This window comes from Orbicella franksi, chromosome 12, assembly GCF_964199315.1.
Source record: "Orbicella franksi chromosome 12, jaOrbFran1.1, whole genome shotgun sequence".
Lineage (NCBI taxonomy): Eukaryota > Metazoa > Cnidaria > Anthozoa > Scleractinia > Merulinidae > Orbicella > Orbicella franksi.
Window position 1 is genome coordinate 2720421 of NC_138156.1, and position 21140 is coordinate 2741560.

A 21140-nucleotide genomic window follows, 5' to 3' on the forward strand; every position below is an offset into this window, starting at 1 on the left:
TTTTTTTCATTTCTTTGCTTCTTTTTATTTTCAAAATATCACTCATCTTTTCTATATCTGTTATACATAAATAGCTTGACTTTGCTAATAAACTCACTCTATCTTCCATTTAGATTTAACGAGAGCGTCCAAACAAGAGGCAATTAAAGAATAAACATCAGCCCAAGAGGAAATACGCAAGACAATTTTTAGACACAAAGGAACGAACATTTTTGTTGGTTAGAACTTTGTAGTTATTCCAGTCTGCCTTCACATCAAGTCCAGCCACCATTAAAGGGGAATGGTGTTTCTTTTGGATGTGACTTCATTTGACTGTTGGCCCGGTTTGTTCGAAAGGTGGATAACGCTATCCACCGGATCAGATCAATCACTATCCAGCGGATAGCGTGGTTTGTTTTGTTAACACTTATCCATTGGATAGCGGTTTACCCTGTGAATAGCGTTATCCAGCCTTCGAGCAACTGGGGCCAAGTCTCTACCTTCACTGCTAGTTGTATTTTTTTGTAACCCTGTGTCAAAACCGTGTAGGCGGGTTTGGCGATTTTCGTCCAGTGCAGGAAGGTGTGAAGGGTTGAGATTTTGACACGTTTTCTAATGCGCTCAACTCAAGAATTTGCTTGGTTTAGCATTATCAAAGTTTTGATAAATCACTCGAGAGGCAAGAGGATAATTGTGAGTCTTTTATAGGATATAAGAATATGAAAGTGTGATGACTGTTCTGTTCATAAATATGTGGTTTCCATTATTACCGCCAGCAAACCCTCAGGGCTTAGTAATCGCCGTTAAATGTCTCAATTTTGAGTAAAATTAGGTAGTCTTTTAGTTCTTGAGCTTACAGGGGTCCATAACCAAAATACAACTAGTATTTGTAGTCTTGTGCATCAAAAACTCAATAAAAAAATCATACTTCTAAAACAGACGTATTGTTCAATTTAATATGTAGCACAAAGGAGAAAAGCAATTGATTTGGAAAGTTCCGTTGTTATTAAAAAGTATTCATTGCAATGCATAAATCATGAAAAGACTCTCTTAATTTTGCCAAGTTCCTTTCAGCAACCTCGTTGAATCAGTCAGCTGGTTTGCGATTCTCGTTATCCAATCAGCGATAAAAATAGCTCGAAGACTTAGGACTGAACCTATGACGTCATGCTGCTTAGCAACCTTTGTTGACGAAGACCGCTGGCTCAGTCAATTCCATAGACATGGTGGCATTTTGTCCTTAACTGGTACTTATTCTCCCAAATGTGTTCCCAGCGTCAGACAAATTGAGAGCAAACGGAGAGAGGACTGAGGACTTGATTAGTCTTCCTCTGCTTTGTCCAAACCTTTCGCTCCTTTTTTCCCCTAAAAAACTGAAGATCTGAAACGAGCTACATTTTATAGAGTTAAACAGTGTGTTTCTTAATCGTTGTCTTATGTGATAAAAGATTAGTGTGCGCCCGCGATCATTATCTCTGATAATTGCCATGCGGTTCATAACACTGTATTTAATCTACGGTGAACTATGAGTGGCAAGCGTGTCGAGTATTTTACGAGTCCATAGCAGTTTCTAGAGAACATGGCCGTTAAATTCTGTTATATCACCTCCCAGTCTTTCTTTTTAACATGTACCTGCACAAAAACACCCAAACACAATGACTTGGAGACAAGCTCAATTTTTACTCATAAATTATTACTACTGAGTGTTCATACCTCCGAGCGAACGTAATTTTCTGAAATTTATCGACGGAAGATTGTTTCCTAAACAACAGTTTATGTTTATGGATTGAGAAATTATTTTCTTACCAAATTGGTGTTGCGCAGAGGTTATGTTCTTATCGTGTAATCTGCTCCGGTAGCAAGGTTTGTGTTCATAGTTTTTCCCATTGTTTCGCTGTGTTGAAAGCCCAGCAATTGAGGCGTTATTGGCGTGATATTCCGACGCCTTGTTCACTTGAAGAAAGAGCTAATCAATTCCAATGTCTTGCCTTAAAAACAATTTCCAGCTTGAAAGAGACGATCTCGAGCCGTATCGATGGAGACGAAGTTGGTTCTTTATCTTGTGGCTCTTGTGGCTCTTGTGTTTATGTGTGGTAAGTGAACTGATCTCCGATACCTTGTGTTTACGTTATTTGTCCTGCTTGGTTGTCAAAGCGAACTTTAACCTCGGAAGATAAGAAAGTCGAAGATAGTTTTAGAATTAATACGTGGAAGACCAGCGACGATGAAAGAATCGCTAGCTTGAAGTTTTGTATGTTTTGTAGAACATGAGATATTGCTGTACCTAAATGATAAGAGACGAGTCTTACATTCAGTCCCCCGCACCTACAGTTTGTCCTGCTTTCAACCATGCAAACCAAGAATTGAAGCGAAGCTCAAGTTTGAAGATTATTGTACAGAGACGACAGTAGTAAGAGATTATTGTCAATTTGTTATTCATATATAGGAATCGGCTGCGGCACAGTTCACGAGAAGAAGAGACGTTTGACCTCACTGGACTTAGCCGCAGGTAAATAAAGAGAATCGAAAGAACTTCCGAAAATTGTTATGTAGTGTGTATTAGCTTGAGTGAGAGGTCAGACATGAGATTATCTGACCTGGGTCAAGAGAGAAAATCCTGTGACGCTCATAGCGTGATGCATTATGGGCATGATATTTGACACCTACTTTCATTACTCAATCCCAGAGGTACTCATGAGTATCTTCGTAGTTGCGTTGTGGGAAGATTCCTCTGTTCGGTGGGTAGAAAGTGGTAGAGATACGTCTAATTATTGCGCAGCACAATTTTGCAAGTGGGTTAACCATAATATGTGGTTACATCAAAGCAAGTTCTACATGGAACGAAATTTCCTCTAATTGGAACACGTTACGGGTGGTTGTTGAGGACATCTTATAACGACACTTTTAACTAGTCAGTAAAGGAAAGTAGATACAAGAGGATTGCAAGAGGGTAAGCCATACTGTAAAGGTCATAAGTGAATATTGTAAATAACGATTAAAAGAGTGTATGAAGGATTTACTCGTCTGACTAAACAGCGAAGTATTTTTAACGTCAAGTTTCTTTCGATGTTACAGAGAAGAGAGTGACGGTTTGTTCAAAAGGAAAGAGTCCACTTACATGCGTGTCCCCTGGGTCAGCTATCGCTATTACCGGAGTGTTTTGGGGTCGAGAATCTTCAGACATTTGCCCCTCGGAGGACGGGGATCCGGTAACAAATTGTCCCACAGCTCCCGAGGCCGAACACATTGTCAAGGAGATGTGCGAAGGAATGGGAAGTTGCGTTTTGGAAGGAAAGGCCGACAAGTTACAACATGGAAAACACTGTTATGGCGTCCAGAAATATCTCCTCGTAAATTACACATGTGTGCCTCAGAAAAAGGAAGCCATTTTGTGTGACTCGGAGAGATCGATAATCTCCTGTCCATCTGATTGGATACTTAAAGTCAACTCGGCGTTCTGGGGCCGTCAAGCAACGGACGTTTGTCCATCGGTAAGAGGACAGGAAGTCTGCCCCGGGGCATCAGAGACTGTCTCCAAACTGAGAAGCAGATGCAACAATATTCCTTTCTGTCCTGTTAAGGCATTTTACAAGGAGTTACAAAATGGAGGTGAAAACTGCCCTCATGTAAACAAGTATCTTGTTATTAACTACAGCTGTCGGCCCAGTCCCGATATAGGACGGCGCGGCCAGCTCGGGCTTATTCCTCTCTCGGTTTACCGCGGACTCAGAAGCAGATCACGTATTTGGAAACCTAGTGATCTCAAACTGAAAGCTTCACAGATAACAAAGATAAAACAGAAGGATAAACAATGACCTAAGGAAAAATGTGGATTCTAGTTTACTGATGTTTAATAAAACGATTCGTTTCATACGTGGGATAAACTGTTTCCATAAAAGCAAAATTATTTATAAATAGCCTTTCCTGATCACGCTTAAATACAAGCATTATATGTACACGACAAGTTTTAATTTAAAAGACGATTTTAGAAAACCTTTGTTGCTTGTAAAATATAAAACTGTTTTTGTAAGTATTAAAGTAGGTAAACCATTCATAGTTTCTTTTTGTTGTGGTACGGTGATTTAATTTCTAGTTTGTAACCTAGTAAAGGCAAAAGTTCATTCTCGTCTTGACAATTGATTGATTCTCGTCGGTGCCGGCCGGGCTTGGACACAAGGAAAGAGAGCGGTAAAACAACTTATGATCGCTAATATTATTCCCGTTCTCACACCGCATTATCCGCGTAGAATTTCAGCTGTTTACCAGCGTTCATAGACGCTCTTAAAATGTCTCCGTGAGAGTTGTGTAAACATTCAAGTTCGTACTGGTTTATTTCAGTGGAAGTGAACGTAATTTGAATAAAAACGCAACTTGGCAATCTGTTAGTGTGGGTGCCATGTTTACATCTGCTGTCTTCCCTCAAGAATAAACGACAAGGGAGGGGAAGATATACACAGACTATGTAACAGGGTCCCCATTTCCAAGAAAACATAAAATCAATCTAATTTAACTTTGGCATCTGACCTAACCTCTTGAGGAAAGGGCTCAAAACTTTGAAACACACGTAAGTTACCGAGGAAAAGACTTCTTTTTTCGGGAAAGCTGACACAGAATAATCTCACAGGTAACTCAGAGTAACATCAGTCAATTCCAACATAGCCAGGCGTAGTCGATCGATAAAAACTAATATCGGAAATCAATCGATTCAATCGATATCAATTGCTGATTGCTATCGATTGACAACTTTTTGACTCACAACTTTTTCTTTTTATCGATTTTCATCAATTGCTATCGACAATCGATATCAATCTTCGATTAATATCGATTGTCGGTTTATCGATTGACTACGCCTGGAACACACATGCAAGGCAGGTTGGGAACAAGTTCCAAAACATACTCATTTCACCGACCCCATGAAACTATAGTATTACAAATAGATCAATACTCTGATAAAGCAGCTCCACAACTTGAAAGAGCTGCCTCAGTTTCTCAAGACAAGCCGAGCACAAAACACAGCCTGAGAGAGTATATTGTAATTTCGTTACATCTTCAAGAATATACGAACACGGTTTTAGTGCAATGGCACCTCGGTTTAACCTGCTTAGTCCGAACATTCACTTTGTTCATGATTTCCGACGGATTTTCGCAAGCTAATATCCGAATTAGTTTACTACGATTGCACCGCATCTTAAAATCTGTTAAAGCCGGCATTTTCAGGTTATAGGAATTGAAATACCGGCATCGTGGTGATACAAATTGTTCGTAACAGCCGTCAGCAGAAATATTGTAAGCACAATTCGTGATACACTGTGCTGACCCATTAATCGATAGCCTGTAGATGTTCGATGAGTAGAATTGATGATGCATATGGAAAATCAAACTACTGTCTCCTTAACCTTGTAAGAGAAGCAAGGTTCTGTTTCTTGGACGAGGAAGACTCATTAGATCACCAAGATCGTATATCCTTCACTGTCTCGGATTCATCAGTGACGTCATGCATTTCTTTCATTATTAACATCTGGGCGTAAAGTCATAAGTCGAACAAGAAGAGAGAAAAAGTGGAACGAGAAAGGGCCCTGGAAAAAGGTAACTTGAATTGTTTTGGTTAACTACTTTTGTTTTTGTTTTAGTTGTTACACCTTATTGTGGAAATTAGAATCGTTATCACCTCGCCAAAGTAAATCAAGCAAACCAAAATGTGTTAGCTGTAACCTGCCGTTTTACTGGGCGTGAAGAGTGATCGAAGAAAGATTGTCGAGGCCTTGTTTGCCTGCATTTGTGCTTGGATTCTCTGGGCATATAATGCAGGAAAACCATGTTTTGGTAATTTTTGTTATGTCTGGTCTGTCGGAGAAAAGAAGAAAAACATAAATGTTTAGTCTGAGATTAATCGCGTTTAATTTCTCACCGGTGTGTGTTCTTCAACGCCAAAGTTTAACGAAATCCGTTTCTGTTTGGGACTGAAACCCATTAGGCGTATATGTCATGATTATACTGACTTTGGTTGCGAATTAGTTGTGAAATACCTGGAGAACGTTCTTACCTGATTCAGGTGATAGAAGACAAATTTTTACCTGCTCTTAATTTCCAGCCACCCGTTGTGTAAATTGTGTTCAGGTTTCTTCTTGTGGTGAGTTAAAAACATAACGACCCACACTTTGGCGCCCCTCTTAAGTTGTTACCATTGGAAGTGTTTTTCTCCTGTTCTTAACATAGTGTTCTTGTTCATGTATAAGGGCAGCGATGGCAACAAGCCGTTTTATTTACCGTGTATTTGCTGTTTTTGCTGTTCTGGATGTAGTGACGCTCGCGTATGTACAAGGTAGGCAAGCTGTATTTAGGACTCAAATTCCTCAACACGCCAAAAGTGGCGTGCTACATAGATACAAGCCTTTTTTACTTCATGTCAAACATTGTCGGCTAATTTACCCTCCAACATTCGATGCTAATGTTTGTTTTAGGCAGCCTGCCGTTAACTTGGCCAGAGACCAGAAATCTCGAGCTTCACTGATCTTGGTGATGATGACACTTACATACAGTGCAACCACTGTGATACGGTTAACGCCATTTTGTGGCAACTTATGTTGCCATAAAACAAAAGCTCAGTCGATGTTATTTTTCTCCATTAATACCGTCAACGCATTATATAATTATAGCGCCTAAATTTTGGTGGCCCCTTGATTTTTTCAGTTTTTATTAATTTATTTATTGGTTGTCAGATTAACCGGTTTCCACTGTACATACAAAATCAACAATGCTTACAATCACTGGAAGGTTTTTTTCGCTGTAAACCACTTACAAACTCGCAGTAGTATTTATATGGATGTCGTGTCTTAACCGTCTCACTCATTCTCATAAGCTAATCAGATTAGCAACTCATCAGGTGGCGTACATTAAACATCTTCTACAAGATATCTATTGCTAGACAGTGATGCAGTGTGTTGGTGTTATTCTGTGTTATTTAAAATACTGCCCTGGATATGATGTAGTTGATGGAGCAAGGTTACAGTGCAATGGTGTGGAACACGATCTAAAAAACTAGGTCCGCAATGCCCACAAATTGTAAAGGGCGAGCTAGACGCCTGAGTGATACATTAGCCTTGTAGAGACAAAAGCGCATAAAATTATCTATTTCAATTTGGGATTTTAGGTGGAGTTCACAGTCAGGAAGCGGGAGCTGGTTTGAGTCAGATTGATCTAGAAGCCTGTGAGTAGCGAGTTACTCTTAACAACCTTCTGCTTCTCACTCTTTCATTTATTTATTTTCCATTCGTAACGGAATCTTTTATTTTTAGCAAAAGAGATCACCGTATGCACGACACAGAGGAAACCACTGAGCTGCTCCTACCCGGGCTCAAACATCGCGGTGACTGGTGTATTCTGGGGTCGCAAGTCTGGTGCAATTTGTCCTTCAGATGATGGTGATACACAACTCGACTGTTTCACTGCGCCGGAATCAGAAGGCATTGTGAAAGGAAAGTGCGAAGGAAAGGAATCCTGTGAACTTGAAGCTAGACATGCCTTATTGCAAAATCCAGGAACTCAGCATTGTCCAGGAGTAAACAAATACCTGACTGTTAATTACACGTGTGTGCCCGATGCTAAAGAAGTCGTGATCTGCGATTCCGAGAACTCCAGTTTGACCTGCCCAGCCTCCTGGAAGATTGGTGTGAACTCTGTATTCTTTGGACGGCAGTCAACTACCGTTTGTCCAGCGGAAAATGGACAGACCATGTGCACTGGAGCACCAGAGAGTCTTGGGATTGTTAAGAAGTCATGTGACGGGCTCACAAAGTGTGACGTGCATGCGTCTTACGACCAAGTGCAGAATGGCGCGGAAAACTGTCCCGGGGTTCAGAAGTATTTGATTATTAACTACAGCTGCAAACCGCATCCAAATATAGGTAAGATGGTGAAGAAATAGAGAAAAGCATTATAAAGCACCAACTGACATAAGAATAAATCTTGTGAAATTGACCTTTTTCAAGGACTGACTGCTCTCTTTCACTTACATAAAGAACACCGATAATAAGACTTTCCACTAACAGCGAACGGCCTCTACAGTCCCAATCGGTCGCAGTCTTGTTTTGTTCTTTCACATAACAAATCTTAGTAAGTATTTATGTTGATCATGCACTTACAAAGGAAACAAATATTTCTCATTGTAACTTTCTACCTGAGGTATATTAAATGGAACTTCGAAGAATCTTGTTGGAGTTAAGCTTTATGGAGATAGGGAAGAAAGAATCGGGGAGGGGAGGGAGGGGTGGAGAGTCGGAGGACAGAAAGAAGGAAGAGTACAATGAGGGGCCGTGGCTGACCGGATCCCATTGAGTTGTGAACGTCTGTCCTCTTAAAATCTCTTCATTCTGCTGAAAAGATAACTGCGATAACCACGACTGTGGACTTTCTGTTTAGGTTGTGAAGGTACTCTAAGCATTACGTTGTTTTTTTTCCATTCCTTAGGAACCGAGGACGATGCCATTCAGAACGACCAAGAACCAGCCCCCGTGAAGGCTCCTGCTCCCAACAAACCTAACCCAGGCCTTGCACCAAACGTTGTGAGTGATTTAAAGCAGTTGGACGGCGGACAACAGATTGAGAAGGTACCGGCCGAGGAGGGAAACAGTATTGTTGGAGAAAACTTGAACATTGGACGGCTAGGCATGGGAGGCTTGAAGGCCTTGGAGAAAATCAATAACCTTATCAAGGCTTCCGCCGAGACTCAAGATGGCGACGATCCTGGACCAGATAATAGTTTGACGGACGAGCAAGCACAGGCAATTGAGCGAATGATTATTGAAGGAATCCATCACATTAAGAAAAAACCTTCACCTCCGGCTGGTACACAGAGGGCCTCAATTCCACGTCAGAAGAACGATCAGAAACCTTTTCCCAAGTTACCTCAACCAGAGAAACGAAAGGGACTCCCGATTCCGTTCCCGCCAAAACTTGGAGCTCAAAGAAAGGATCCCAGAGCGGTCCCAACACCAGTTCAAGTGGGAGTTCCCAGGCTTCAGAAGGAAGGACCGAACGGGAAAGGGGGAACGTCAAGCAATCAGAATGAGGAAAAGAAAACGGTAAATGAGAGTAAAGGATCTTCATTGAACGGACCAGGCCAAGGTCCTGCCAAGATGAGGCCCATTCCTGTTCTTAAAAGTCAGCCTGCAGACGCAAGAAAGAAATCACAGCCTGGAAAACTTCGTGGTTTAGGTCTGGGGAATGCTGGTGCTGGAAATTCGCCTTAGCATGGGAAAACGTATGACAAGAAAAGACTTGAAATGCGAACATTGGAAACCAGACGAATTCTTGTACATTACTAGCGTTATTCGAACTGCTCAAAAAACTGTTTTTATGAAACATCTGCGCGCTCTTTCGCATTAAGCTTAGATTCCTCAAGGAATTCTTTTGACTTACCTAAAAATTCCCCGTACGAATCTTACCAGACTTTATATCGGTAGTGAAAGAAATCGATGTCTGGTTGCCATCGTTAATTTAAAAAAAAAACACTAAAGATCAGATTCTGATCTAAAATAGTACTTCAGACTCTCAGTCTGTAAAATGTTTCAATATGTACCGCAATTTTCGTCAAACCAGCTGTGATCCTCGTTAATTATTAAATATATGTTACCGATTGCAGTTAAATGCCGCTGACACAGATATAGCGAGACTACATAATAGGTACTCAGTATTTAAAATCAGATGTCCGTAATGTGGGAGTTGACTTTCTCAACTAGTTCTCCAGGAAAAACAGTTAAGCAAAACCAGGAGAGAAGTTATCATTGTATTTTGTGTTAGCTGCGCCCCAGTACTCTATTGTACTTTCTACAAAGGGAAATGTCCAAAAGGTACGATGTCATTTTTTATTGACCTGGTTAGCGCTAAACATAAGGGTAAAGGACAAACAGCTCTTGATGATTTTAATAAAGAAAACAGTTAAAATATGATTTATCATTCCGGTGTGAATTATTCAATGGTCCTTATGTCAAATTGCTCGCTGTTCTTTCAGGAGTAAAACTGACCAGCAATTGAGTCAGAATCTGTTAGGGCTAAGGAGGTTTAAATTTCACCAGACTCCACTTTCACCAGGTCTGATATTTCCCAGTGATTGTGCTTATCATGTGCTTTGTAGTTGCGTCGTGAGTACGTCATCCATTGGCTCAGCACCTCAAACACGCATGTCTTATTTCCGCCCGCCTCCGCTAGCCTCACTCAATTTCCTAAGCCATGGGCTATGGACCTGTAGACTCACAGTCATACCGTAAATTATTGCCCAAGAAACAGAGCTGAAAAATCGCAGCATCAACACGGCAGCACTAGTAGCAGTTGTACTGTAATACCCAAGGCATTTTTTTTTTTTTTTTTTGCGGAAGCCGATAAACGCGGGTTTTCTAAAGTATTCAGGTCATCTTATTTTTAGAAAAGAAATTGAGAGTTGTAAAAGCAACAAAGCAGTCCTTTTGTTTTTCAGTTTTTGGAAACACACATTAAACTAGTTTTATGTGAGTTCTTTTCCGCTTAAATCCTTTTGTTTACTAAAACAGATTTTAAGTTGTTGTTTTTAATAGGCAACGTTGATATCTGCGTTATCCCTGTAAATTAATAAAAGGCTGTTTATTGTTTCAAGCTTTTCCCGCGAAATGTTCTTTTGAAGATACCGATGCGCCGCTTTTCACGTTATAGGACATAGCTCAAGGCATTGTTGCCTCGCTTTGGAACAATACTGCTAAGTAAAAATTATGGACTCCTAACAAAACAAAGGAACATTGTTAATCTACAAATCGAGAAGGTTTTTAGACAATTGCACACTGTTTTTCGATTGGCTATTATCATGCCATTCTGTAAGGCTTCGTGCTAAGTTCAGAGCAGAAAAACATATTGCGCAGCTTTCTGCGCATCCCTAGCCCTACTTGCAGGCTCAGGTAATAATGAGATTTGCAATGGTGGAAAGAGCGGTGGACTGTACTAAGGTACGCGAGGATGCCGTTCGGTTGATGTATTTATACTTGGGTAGGGGTGAATTTTTTCGGCTTTTCACTGTTAGGAAAACGAGGCTCCCCCTGCCTGCTGAGAGGCTCTCTTGCTTATATATTCAGTGGTTCGCTTATGTGGATGCAATATGTAAAGTGGGTTTGTGGAAAAATGTGTCTTCGCACCCGGGCATTTCTTGTGTACCGCGGGGAAAAAAAGGATTCGGAAACCTTTAGGTTAATACACCAGCTTTCCATTAGTGAAGTTAAAATGTTGCTGCTTATAACTGAAGCATATAATTCGCGCATGCTTAGTACGTTTATCCGCTCTGAACGCGCAAAGTAGCAAGGGAAGGCAGCTTAAGGGAACGTCTTCAACAGTTACCGTCAGATAATGTCTCCGGAGACGCCTGAGTAAACTTGACGTAAGAATTAAAAATTTAAATACAAAACACAAACTCAAACAATCTTCTTTTCTCGACAAATAAATATGACACTATACTGATATGTCATTGAATTCTCACTGAAAAGTGTCCATACGGCTAAAAGCGTTTCTGAGGTTGATCAGGGGCGAGATTTCTTTCCCATTCATGAATATTTAAAACAAAAATTCGAGGTTTTGACTTTTTTCAGTTTGTGAGCAAGATGACCTCTAACTGGTGCCGAGGTCAGTAAAAATGTGTTGTCTACGGTTCACTTAAATCCACTGAAAATGGATGTCAGCATCTTAGAATAGGATTGGAATACAAGCCATATTTTGTGAAGAAAAGCCAAGCGAAGGATGTGAGAGAATGTTGTCTGGCGATGAAGGAACATTTGGTAATCGTTGTGTGGCTATTGTCTGCTGTGTTGATAAACAGGGCGGACTCAACTGGTACTCTTGATCAGTTATCAGGTAGGAGGTGTAAACACCTTGTTCTGTTGTGGTTAAAACTAGGTTACACTACAAGATAACAAAAACACAGCTGAATTTAAATTATCAGTCGCAAACAGAACATACCACATTTCGTACAACTGTTGCTTAGAATAAAGTTGAGCGTTTAAAAATAGCTTGCGAGTAAGCTCTCCACTCGAGGAGTAAATAGAGAGAAGGGCAAAGCAAAACATCAAACGTTTTCATCTAACACCCATGGTTGGATGGGCCATCTGAACGAACCGAAACTGTACGTCACGTAAATGATGGTTGAAAATATTCAATCGAGTTCAAACATTTCATCCAACATTTTTCAGGCGAACAGTAACGTTGAAAATTTGATTGTTTAGCTAAGACCATAGCATTTAGCTTTCTTGTCAATTTTGGACAGATAGTCATGACAGAAATTGTTCTTCTTTGACGGATTTCTGCACAAGTCACCAGTAGATGTTACCCCTGCCATATGCACATGGCAGGGGTATTTAAACGGCGAAACAGAGGATGCAACTAGATTCCGTAAATACGAATCGGCGGTGGAAATGGTCGAGTTCTTAGAGTATAGGAAACATCTTAGAGTCACAATTGTGCAAGCACTTTACTCGACGGGTTACGAAGACAGTGGTAAATGAAACAATTACATGTAACCGAAGAAGATTTTGATTGAAATTGTTAGTATTGTGGTGAATGACATTGCCATATGTAATTGTGGGCATCACGAAGAACTTTAAACACTACGATGAGGCTCAGTTTAAGAAGAGTTTATCTCATTTTCTCCCGCAGTTCGAACCGCAACACCAGGTGCAGTTGGGAGACCAAGAAGCGAAATTGACCTAGAAACAGGTTTGTTGAGTCAACTGACATAAATATGAAGTGTATATTAAAATGTTAGTAACAACTGCACCATGTATTTAACAACAGCAAATATCAATTGCTTATCTCAGATAAATCTGTCATCATTTGCGCTGGTGAGAACAAATCCCTGGAATGCTTTTCTCCTGGGTCAAGCATTGCTATCGAGGAAGCTTTCTGGGGCCGCTTGTCATCTGAAATCTGTCCCTCGGAGGACGGAGATCCGGTCACTAACTGCCTCAGCGATCCTACAACAACCCCTATTGTACGGAGTCTGTGCGATGATAAAGAATATTGCGAGATCCCCGCCCGGCACAACGTTTTACAGCCCCCAGGGGTTAAGCACTGCCCCGGTGTGAACAAATACTTGGCTGTCAAATATACGTGTATGCCGGAGAAACGTAAATTTGTGCTGTGTAATGGCGAGACAACAGAGCTTCAATGCGGTCAGGGATGGAAAATACACATTATGTCAACCTACTGGGGTCGGGATTCACCGTCCACCTGTCCTACACCCCTTGGGAAGTTTTTCACCTGTGCAAACTCAGTAGACAGTGTGTTAGCTTTGAGGGAGAGGTGTGCTGGAAGAGAAAGCTGTATTGTCACTGCAGATGATACGCATCTTACTAAAGGAGGAAGTCATTGCCCAGGAATTGATAAGTATGCTCTTATCAGTTACAGATGCCAGCCTCCCAAAGATGCCACAAGTGAGTAAATTAAACAGAAGTTAATTACAACTAGGCAAACAAGTGGGGTGGATAACATGGTTCTCAGTCATGCATCTCCACCCAAAATCCCCTTTTTCCTTTGAGCCTCCCCCCCCCCCCCCCCCAGATCTGCTATAGTGGACCGATTCAAATATGACTGATATGACAAAAATAAGCGCACTATTCAAAGGAAGCGCTTGCTTTCATATAAAGTTATAGCAAATGTTGTATACGTAGAGGAGGATCCGATGATGTGTCACGAAAAATATTCACGTTGAATTTCACCCAAAAAAAATACCAGGCCTACTCTGGGGCCTTAAGTCGCCGTAACTTCAGGCGACTTTGGGCGATTTAAGGCGACCTTAAGCGACTTAAGCAAAATTGGCAGAAAAAAAAAAATAGCGATTTAAGGCGATTTGAGAAGATTTAAAGCCCCAGAGTAGGCCTAATACCACTTAACGGCTTATGAAAATACTCTTTCAGACGCTCAAGTGAGTTAAGATTTGTTTAACCTTTTTTAATTCCCTTACATTTCAAAGGTTCGCTCGCGGACAGTGGAAAGATGCTCCTTGATTTACCACAACAAGACCCAGGAAACTTACATCACTCCTCACTGGACCTGACCAAGATCCCTACTCCTCAGCAAGCAGTGGGTGAGCTGAACCTGAGCATGCTACTTCCGGTTCCTCAGTACCATCGTGCAGATAAGCTGAAACCAATTATCGATTTTCTTGGAGAAGAAAGTGGAGGGAAGAATCAGACATCGCTTGGTGGAGAAAATCTTCCTGTTCCTAAAGATTCCAATCCGGTCATGTCAAACAAAAAAGACAGCTCCACCCCAGCACTTCAAGATGGAATTAAACCTTCTAGACTCGCAGTGCAAAATGGTATATCATCATTAACATCATCGTCACAAAGCACCCAGGCAAATGTAGCTTCCACGCTGGGTTTGCCAAGAGGAAATGACGGTGAAATCCAAGCCGTCAACCATGATGTTACTGTGAATTTACCACCATCCAAAACGGTTGCTTTACAAACACCCTCCCAGTCGGCAGCAAATCCAATGAAACAACCGCCAGCTTCTACTGTAATAGAGCCACTTCAGAGTGTTACAGAAGGTCTAGTAAAGAGCTTTTTGACAAGTAAATTTGGCCAGGCACTTGGTAAAGGTCTTCTCGACTTTGACAAAAATGGAGACTCTTCGTACAAAAACATATTGGCGCAACATTTTGGTTCAAGTGTCAAAACAACCGCATCACCAACTAATAAAACTCCCCCCAACCAAGATTTGATTGCCAACCTAGTTTCAGGAGTAACACAACGACCCTCAGAACATGATTCAACAGCCAACCCAGTCTCAAACAAAAACAATGAGAAGATCTTCCAGCCTGTCAAACAAGACTTTGGAGCAACTGACAACTTGTCCAGCCCAACTGTTTCTATAGGTAATAAAGTGTTTTCACTCACTGATTTCGCGAATTCTTTGCTTAACGAAAACCAAGATCCAAACGAATCAAAAAGCGTAAATACAGATATTGAATGGAAAAAAGGCAGCAGGAGACATCAAGGTAAGCAGCGAAACAAAGACAAAATCAGAAAACTGGATCAAAAGATTGCCACCTTGGAAACTTTAAGTGATGCTTTAGATGCTTTAACTACGAAGCTGTCTCCAGATGAAAACTCAGAAGACCAGAATCAGAAAGAACCTTCGTTCAGTTCCGACAGACCAACTATCCAGGAGCCGCGGCATAAAAAGCACCATACACATCATCACAAGAACGATCAGTTTTCTGAAGATTTGGACATGCTGGGTGCTCTTCTCGCTAGGGGTTCAACCTCCGCTCGTGCGGAAAAGAAAAAGCCTTTCGTCTCTAAAGATGATAAGGACTCTAACTACATTATGGGTATAAAAGGGAAAAAAGCCTTGAGCTCAGCAGACTTACAAGTATTGCAAAACAAAATCAATCAAGCTATAGAAATGGCGGAAGCTGAGGGACGGCAGCATGATTCTACCAAGCAATCCAAGCCAACATACACCCTCCTTTCGGCGGGGAAAGTAGGTGAAGACGTCGTAGCACAAACAAGGGAAGAAGTGGCAACAATTCACCCCAATCAAGCAGCTTCGAAAAGGATGCCTCCGTCCAAGAACGGCGAACTACAGAGCTTGCAAGATATTCTCACAGGACTGATTAACAACGCCATGCGAAAGGGCACGTTAAACCAGTTAGTCCAAAGATGGAATCGTAATGGAAGTCCATTTGCAGACATAGCGAAAAACATTTCACTATATTTACAAGGCAATAAGAAATTAAAGACGCAAGTTTCGACACTAGAAAGCAAACAAACGTTTCCCACTCAAGCTACGACCAAAACAGGGATAGACGCAACAGCTCAAACTAATGTGACCGCTCAAATGGCTGAAGGCCTTGCGGGTTTGACAGCGGAATTTAATAATACGCTGTTTACCAAGGCTGTAAATAACATTCTGGGCGCGCTTTCAAAGCGCCAAGGATTACACAAAAGCAATTCCACGAACCGTTCATCATTCGTCACAACAAATACTTTAACCAACTTCAAAGGAGTACTTTTGGGAGGGCGCATCAACAAGCTAAAGCATATACCTCAAACAGCGGAATTGGAAAGTAAACTTATGGCTGAGGTTTGGAAAGGACACGGAAATAAAACGTTTCTGAAGAACTCTTCTAAACTTGCAAACTTGACGGTAGGAAATAACGCAGAATATAAAAGTGATAACAAGATAGACATGCTGCGTGATAATCACACACTGCCAATACCTCTCAGTAGTGGTCATGGAAAAGAAAAGCTCACGTACTCCACTTACGAAACCAAAAATGTGTCAAAAACAGTACGAAATGACACGTTGATGGATTTCATGAAAAGTATGGAAGAACCTAAGGGTCCCGAACATCTTACAGAAAATAATAAATCTAGGAATGATGTAGGCGATAAATACTCACAAGTGAAACCTCACATCAATGATCTGATGAGCGTAATCGTATCAAGCCTGTTAAATTTAAACGATATCGAGCAGGACAGCCTTCCAAAAGGCAAGCCAAAAATAACGTATGAAGAAAGCGGAAATGAAAAACTTCTACATGGACTTCCAAACGACCATAAGACGAGTGACTTTTCTAGAGATGATGCGGTATTAGAAGCTCCAACCGATCATGCCGTTGAAACTAACAGCAGTAATAAACGTCCCCAAGAACAGCATAATGCTACACAGTCATCTACTAATGTTATTTTGCTACAAAATAATACCAAAGACTACATCCAAAATGACAAACCCAAAGACCCAGATGAACAAAGCCAAAAACTTGACTTAGGTGACCAGACAGTGACTCTTACGTTAGAGACCGTGGATGAGGCCCCTACTCCCGCACCACAAACCAACCAAGGGTCCAAAACACTGACCGGCTTACGAAATAATAAGGTTCCCCATAACTTAAACGTTCAATCAGCGTTAACGATGGGTAAAATCAACGCGACGGATTCTAGGAACATGGCGCAGTCATTCGCCCAAACTCAAATACAAGAGGTGCCAACAACGTTTTCTGACTTTGCAACCGAGAAAAAGGAGCCGACGGAGATTGCGCTACCGTCTGATGGCGATGGCAAATTAACTTCCATTTCCCCTTCTCCTGAAGTTAATCCTAAAATTGGAGGCGATTTCCAGGCAAAGTCAAAGCCAGAACTGCCTTTGGGACTGCAGATGAATGCAATTGGAAGAATAGCGGAAACAGATGATAAGACATCTCCCACACCCGCTGATCTGTCTGCTGCTTTGACCAACCCTTCAGGTTTTTCTTCTCTGCTGGCTTCCAAAAATGGAGAGACAAAATCTTTTGAAGATAAAATTCTACCAATGGCGTCAGATTTAACCTCTTTAACCGATGCTAAGAGCGGAGAAACGGAGAGCATTGTATCCAAAGCTTCACCCGTCACTTTACAAAATCCTGCCACGATTAAGAAACCAAGTAACATTGCAATCACTCCGGAAAAAGAATCAAGGCCAACGGCGTCTGAGGTACGAGAAATAGCCACCTCCATAAAAGCCTTGTTGAAAATTCTAAACAGCTATTCAAAGAAGCTGAGAATTGAAGACCAAGCAGATGACTCGACGGGTGGAATGCTTCCAACCCGAAGCCGCACTGCAAATCGAGTGAGCATTAATGAGGGGGAGAACACGAGCAAAGAAGACTCGATAAAGCCTACGAACAGAGGGCTTCCCGCAGCAAGATACAACAATAATGTGTATGCTAACTTTCCTCAGTCAGCTATAACGATACCGAAGTACGTTGACAGTGGTGTCTTTGAAAACATCCGGGAACAGCCCAGTGTAGAAGAAAATAGTTATGACTGGAACATCGCATCAGTGCGCGCGCATCCGCAAATGCCATTTGATATCAACCCAACAAAGACTAGCATAGAACCTCAACTTGGTGCTGATCAGTGGAGGCCCGGGAACGAAATGGGGCGCGTAACAGACGAGCTTAAAGATTTGGATTTACCTTCGATTGAAGATGATCCGACGGTTCGCGCCGTCCAAAACATAGTGGCTGAAGAAAATTCCTTTTTGAACGAAAAACGAAAAGCAATTCAAAAACACAAACAGCAGGATTCAAGAGTGAAAAGTCAACTGCCAGGAAGACCCAGAGTTGTTGGTCGAAATGTCATACCAAAGCACAAAGGACATCATCGAAACCAATCTCGTATGGAACATAAAAAGAGGAAAATGAAAGTCGGTAATTTTCGAAATAAAAGTAACGATGAAAAGAAACAGAACGTGAGAGGTAGAGACGTAATCCTACGAATAAACAACGACAAACTTTCCCGCCAAAATGCGTCAGCCTTTGGTAAGAGAAAACTTGCCATAATAGGAAATACAACTCACCATGGCAACAAACTTTCTTCCAGTCCGCCAAAGATGATGGGAAACAGCAGCAAAAAGACTTCGTTAGTGAGCAGTAGAGACAAAGTAGCTGGCGGAAATGGAAATCGAAAGGCATCCAATGATTCTGTGCCTGCAACAGATAATAAGAAAACGACTTTTAAAACCAAACACAACTTAAAGGGAAGTCCTCCGGCTGTTCATCCAAATGCAACTTCAATGGGAGCGGTCAACGCGCTGAAAATTAATGTCCAGCGAAACCCAGTAGCAAAACAATCCAGGGGAGAGATACTTCCTCACAGATTAAACAACACTCAAGTTACTGGTGTCAAGAGGAAATCAGGAAAAACGTATGCCACGCCCAAAGAAATTGTCACAAACAATGGAACTTTATCAAAACCTGAACATGTTAAAGCATTTAAAGCTAAAAACAGAACCAACTAAAACAGACAGTTGAGGTGTCGTTTCACACTTCACATACAATTGTGTAAACCAAACAAAACCACGTTGCAATCCACCGAAGGAAAAAAGATGGCGACTGGTACATTTACCCATAACTCTCAGCGCACGAAAACTTTAACAACGCTCATAGAAACGTACAGAAAAGTTCTGAAATCTTCAAACCTAGCATACACAATGCTGTTAGCACAGAGACAAATATTCCAAAAATAAGGCTTTCCTTGTACTTTATGGGCTGTGTAAGGTTCGCATGGTATTGGGGTAAAATGTACAGCCGCCATCTTTTTTCCTACGGAAAATTTTTTAAGACCTTTGAAAGTTAACATCAAAGAATTAAATTGATTTCGCAGTCGGCATTTAAGTCTCAAACAAATAGCGGTAACAACACATTTGTCAGTATCTAAATTAAACGGTGTCAGCCGAATTAATTCTTTGATGCAAGAGTTTTTGTGTGTCCACTTAATGGACTTTTCGCTTCAAATGTAACGTCTTTTTTGAAGACATCGTAGGAAATGATGTTGAACAGTCGTTTTAACTTCAAATATGTTGATCACGGTCATAGAGAGGCAATTTAATAAAAATGTATACGAAACTTTACGTTCAGAAGTGCTCAGAAAGGGGGTTTCGGAAGTGATGATGGGACCTTTGTCCACTTAAAGGGAGGGGTTGTAGGGACGAAGCGAAGGTACGGAGTGGCATCTCTTGTTAGACGATTAAGGCGGGGTACACCTAAAAATTCTGTAACGATCGAATTAAGCTGAAATTTTCAAGATTTGTTGTTCTAAGTAAGTTTTGTGTATTAAACATAGAACTTTTCTATCCAGTGCATTTTGTCGAAGTTATGCATTGAATCGTGTGCTGGTCTATGCTGAATTTTCTGTATTAGATATAACTGGTCACCATTATAACTGGTCACCATTTCATGTGTTTTAACTTTTCAAAAATCTGTATAGCTGGTTTTCACATGACGTCACCAAAATTCGAACTATAAAACTGTTGATCTTCCTGAGATTTTACTTAAATGATGTTTAAGAGCAGCTGAAAACTAATATTCATACAAATTTTCGCTCCGAATGGTTTCTTGGTTTTGTGATACACTACGCTTGAATTTCTAAGCTTTTGCGTGACGTGGCATTTACATGACGGCCTGGAGAACTGTCATGATGGTTAAAAAAGTGACTTATTTCAAGAAACTTGGCTATCTGAACAGTTCATGTCTTAGAAAGAGTATTATTTTAAAGTTTTAGAGTTCCTCGAGGGATAAATTCACGCTTTTGTGGCAAAACTCAGTGACAGATGTTTCTGTTGGTTTCCGGCCGCCATGTTGGTGCCCATACGGATGGCCACCAGCATGGCGTCTCCATACAAATCTCTATAAATTTGGGTAAAAAATTTCTCCGCATATATCGCATAAGAAAAATTGCTGTGACCAGAATTTTGGCGAGAGTCTTTGCATATTTACCTTCTTTCATTTCCCAGATTCTGGACTTTATCTATTGACCGGTTTTGATTTTTATTATGATCTATTTTGAATTACGCGACACTGAAAACCAGCAATTCTTAAAACAGTAAGCTATTTGTCTTCTTTCAAAAAATGTAAAAATTATTCATTTTGATCAGTTCTTGTGGGAGTTATCTTTTCTCAAGTAAGCCCTGGTATTCCTCAGCAGGTGGCAGATTTAATTAGCCGGTGTCAGGTTACAACAAGTTCTTGGGTACAATTTAGTTTCATAATCTTTGGTCTTTAACCTTACTGGAAATGTATACTTTTTGCCATGGTTTGGAATTAAATCGTATAGCGATACAAAAAGTTTGAAAAGATGGTGTGTTTTCATGTGTAACCCCGCCTTAAGGTGGACATTGGTATTCCAATAACGGGGCGGGAAAAATTCAGACCTTTCGCGGGAGGACCCGTTTGAATGGGGAATTCCAGACTTAATGAGGAAATACTGAATCAGAAAAAAAAACTAAATAAAGTTGTAATCTGTAATGATTCAGGCAGCGAGATATCATATATAAATGAAAGTACTAATTTAATATAAATCACAGAGGCTGCGAGGCACAAAAAAGCTGTACCAGGTGGCGGGAGTAATGTTAGAAATACTAAATACCCTTTACCCCACGATTTCCCAAGCTGCTTTAATTTTTCTTCGTGAAATAGCTGTCAATTAAGTCGTGCCGAGAGCCAATCAGATTCGAGGATTTCATTATTGAAATTATAGCCGAGAAAACGAAGGAGTGAAACTTTGTAACAATATATTTACCTTGATATCACGAATGAATAATACATAATCCTAGAATTTATGTGTGAATTTCTGTCAAACCTGAGGAAAAATCACGGCAGTTATCCA

At 40.9% G+C, this 21140-nt stretch overlaps 3 protein-coding genes across 4 annotated transcripts; all 3 read left to right on the forward strand.

The window, feature by feature from the left end:
- Positions 1-1730: 1730 nt before the first annotated feature.
- LOC145463322 (protein eva-1 homolog C-like) lies at positions 1731-4375 on the forward strand. The gene is made up of 4 exons (XM_081447070.1): positions 1731-1842; positions 1986-2072; positions 2426-2488; positions 3055-4375. The coding sequence occupies exons 2-4, from the start codon at positions 2015-2017 to the stop codon at positions 3792-3794; spliced, it is 861 nt and encodes a 286-aa protein (XP_081303196.1). The 5' UTR covers positions 1731-1842; positions 1986-2014; the 3' UTR covers positions 3795-4375.
- Positions 4376-5168: 793 nt separating this feature from the next.
- On the forward strand, positions 5169-9931 carry LOC145463921 (uncharacterized). Of its 2 annotated transcripts, XM_081447711.1 has the most exons (5): positions 5169-5565; positions 6216-6301; positions 7130-7186; positions 7275-7883; positions 8446-9931. In XM_081447711.1, exons 2-5 carry the CDS (start codon positions 6223-6225, stop codon positions 9225-9227), a joined length of 1527 nt encoding a protein of 508 aa, XP_081303837.1. In that variant the 5' UTR covers positions 5169-5565; positions 6216-6222; the 3' UTR covers positions 9228-9931. The 2 variants fall into 2 exon arrangements, with proteins under 2 accessions (XP_081303837.1, XP_081303838.1); XM_081447712.1 differs by having other exon boundaries at positions 5169-6301.
- A 739-nt stretch (positions 9932-10670) lies between these two features.
- On the forward strand, positions 10671-20364 carry LOC145463443 (uncharacterized). Its single transcript, XM_081447197.1, has 5 exons — positions 10671-10949; positions 11583-11844; positions 12643-12702; positions 12804-13418; positions 13958-20364. Exons 2-5 carry the CDS (start codon positions 11754-11756, stop codon positions 18772-18774), a joined length of 5583 nt encoding a protein of 1860 aa, XP_081303323.1. The 5' UTR covers positions 10671-10949; positions 11583-11753; the 3' UTR covers positions 18775-20364.
- Positions 20365-21140: the final 776 nt, after the last annotated feature.

Bases quoted from the DNA above. Each gene is read 5' to 3' on its own strand.
- LOC145463322 (XM_081447070.1), top strand. From the start codon at position 2,015: ATGGAGACGAAGTTGGTTCTTTATCTTGTGGCTCTTGTGGCTCTTGTG. The intron at 2,073-2,425 runs GTAAGTGAACTG...ATTCATATATAG, and splicing joins GGCTCTTGTGTTTATGTGTG to GAATCGGCTGCGGCACAGTT. The intron at 2,489-3,054 runs GTAAATAAAGAG...TCGATGTTACAG, and splicing joins CTCACTGGACTTAGCCGCAG to AGAAGAGAGTGACGGTTTGT.
- LOC145463443 (XM_081447197.1), top strand. From the start codon at position 11,754: ATGAAGGAACATTTGGTAATCGTTGTGTGGCTATTGTCTGCTGTGTTG. The intron at 11,845-12,642 runs GTAGGAGGTGTA...TTTCTCCCGCAG, and splicing joins TACTCTTGATCAGTTATCAG to TTCGAACCGCAACACCAGGT. The intron at 12,703-12,803 runs GTTTGTTGAGTC...TGCTTATCTCAG, and splicing joins CGAAATTGACCTAGAAACAG to ATAAATCTGTCATCATTTGC.
- LOC145463921 (XM_081447712.1), top strand. From the start codon at position 6,223: ATGGCAACAAGCCGTTTTATTTACCGTGTATTTGCTGTTTTTGCTGTT. The intron at 7,187-7,274 runs GTGAGTAGCGAG...TTTTATTTTTAG, and splicing joins TCAGATTGATCTAGAAGCCT to CAAAAGAGATCACCGTATGC. The intron at 7,884-8,445 runs GTAAGATGGTGA...TCCATTCCTTAG, and splicing joins CAAACCGCATCCAAATATAG to GAACCGAGGACGATGCCATT.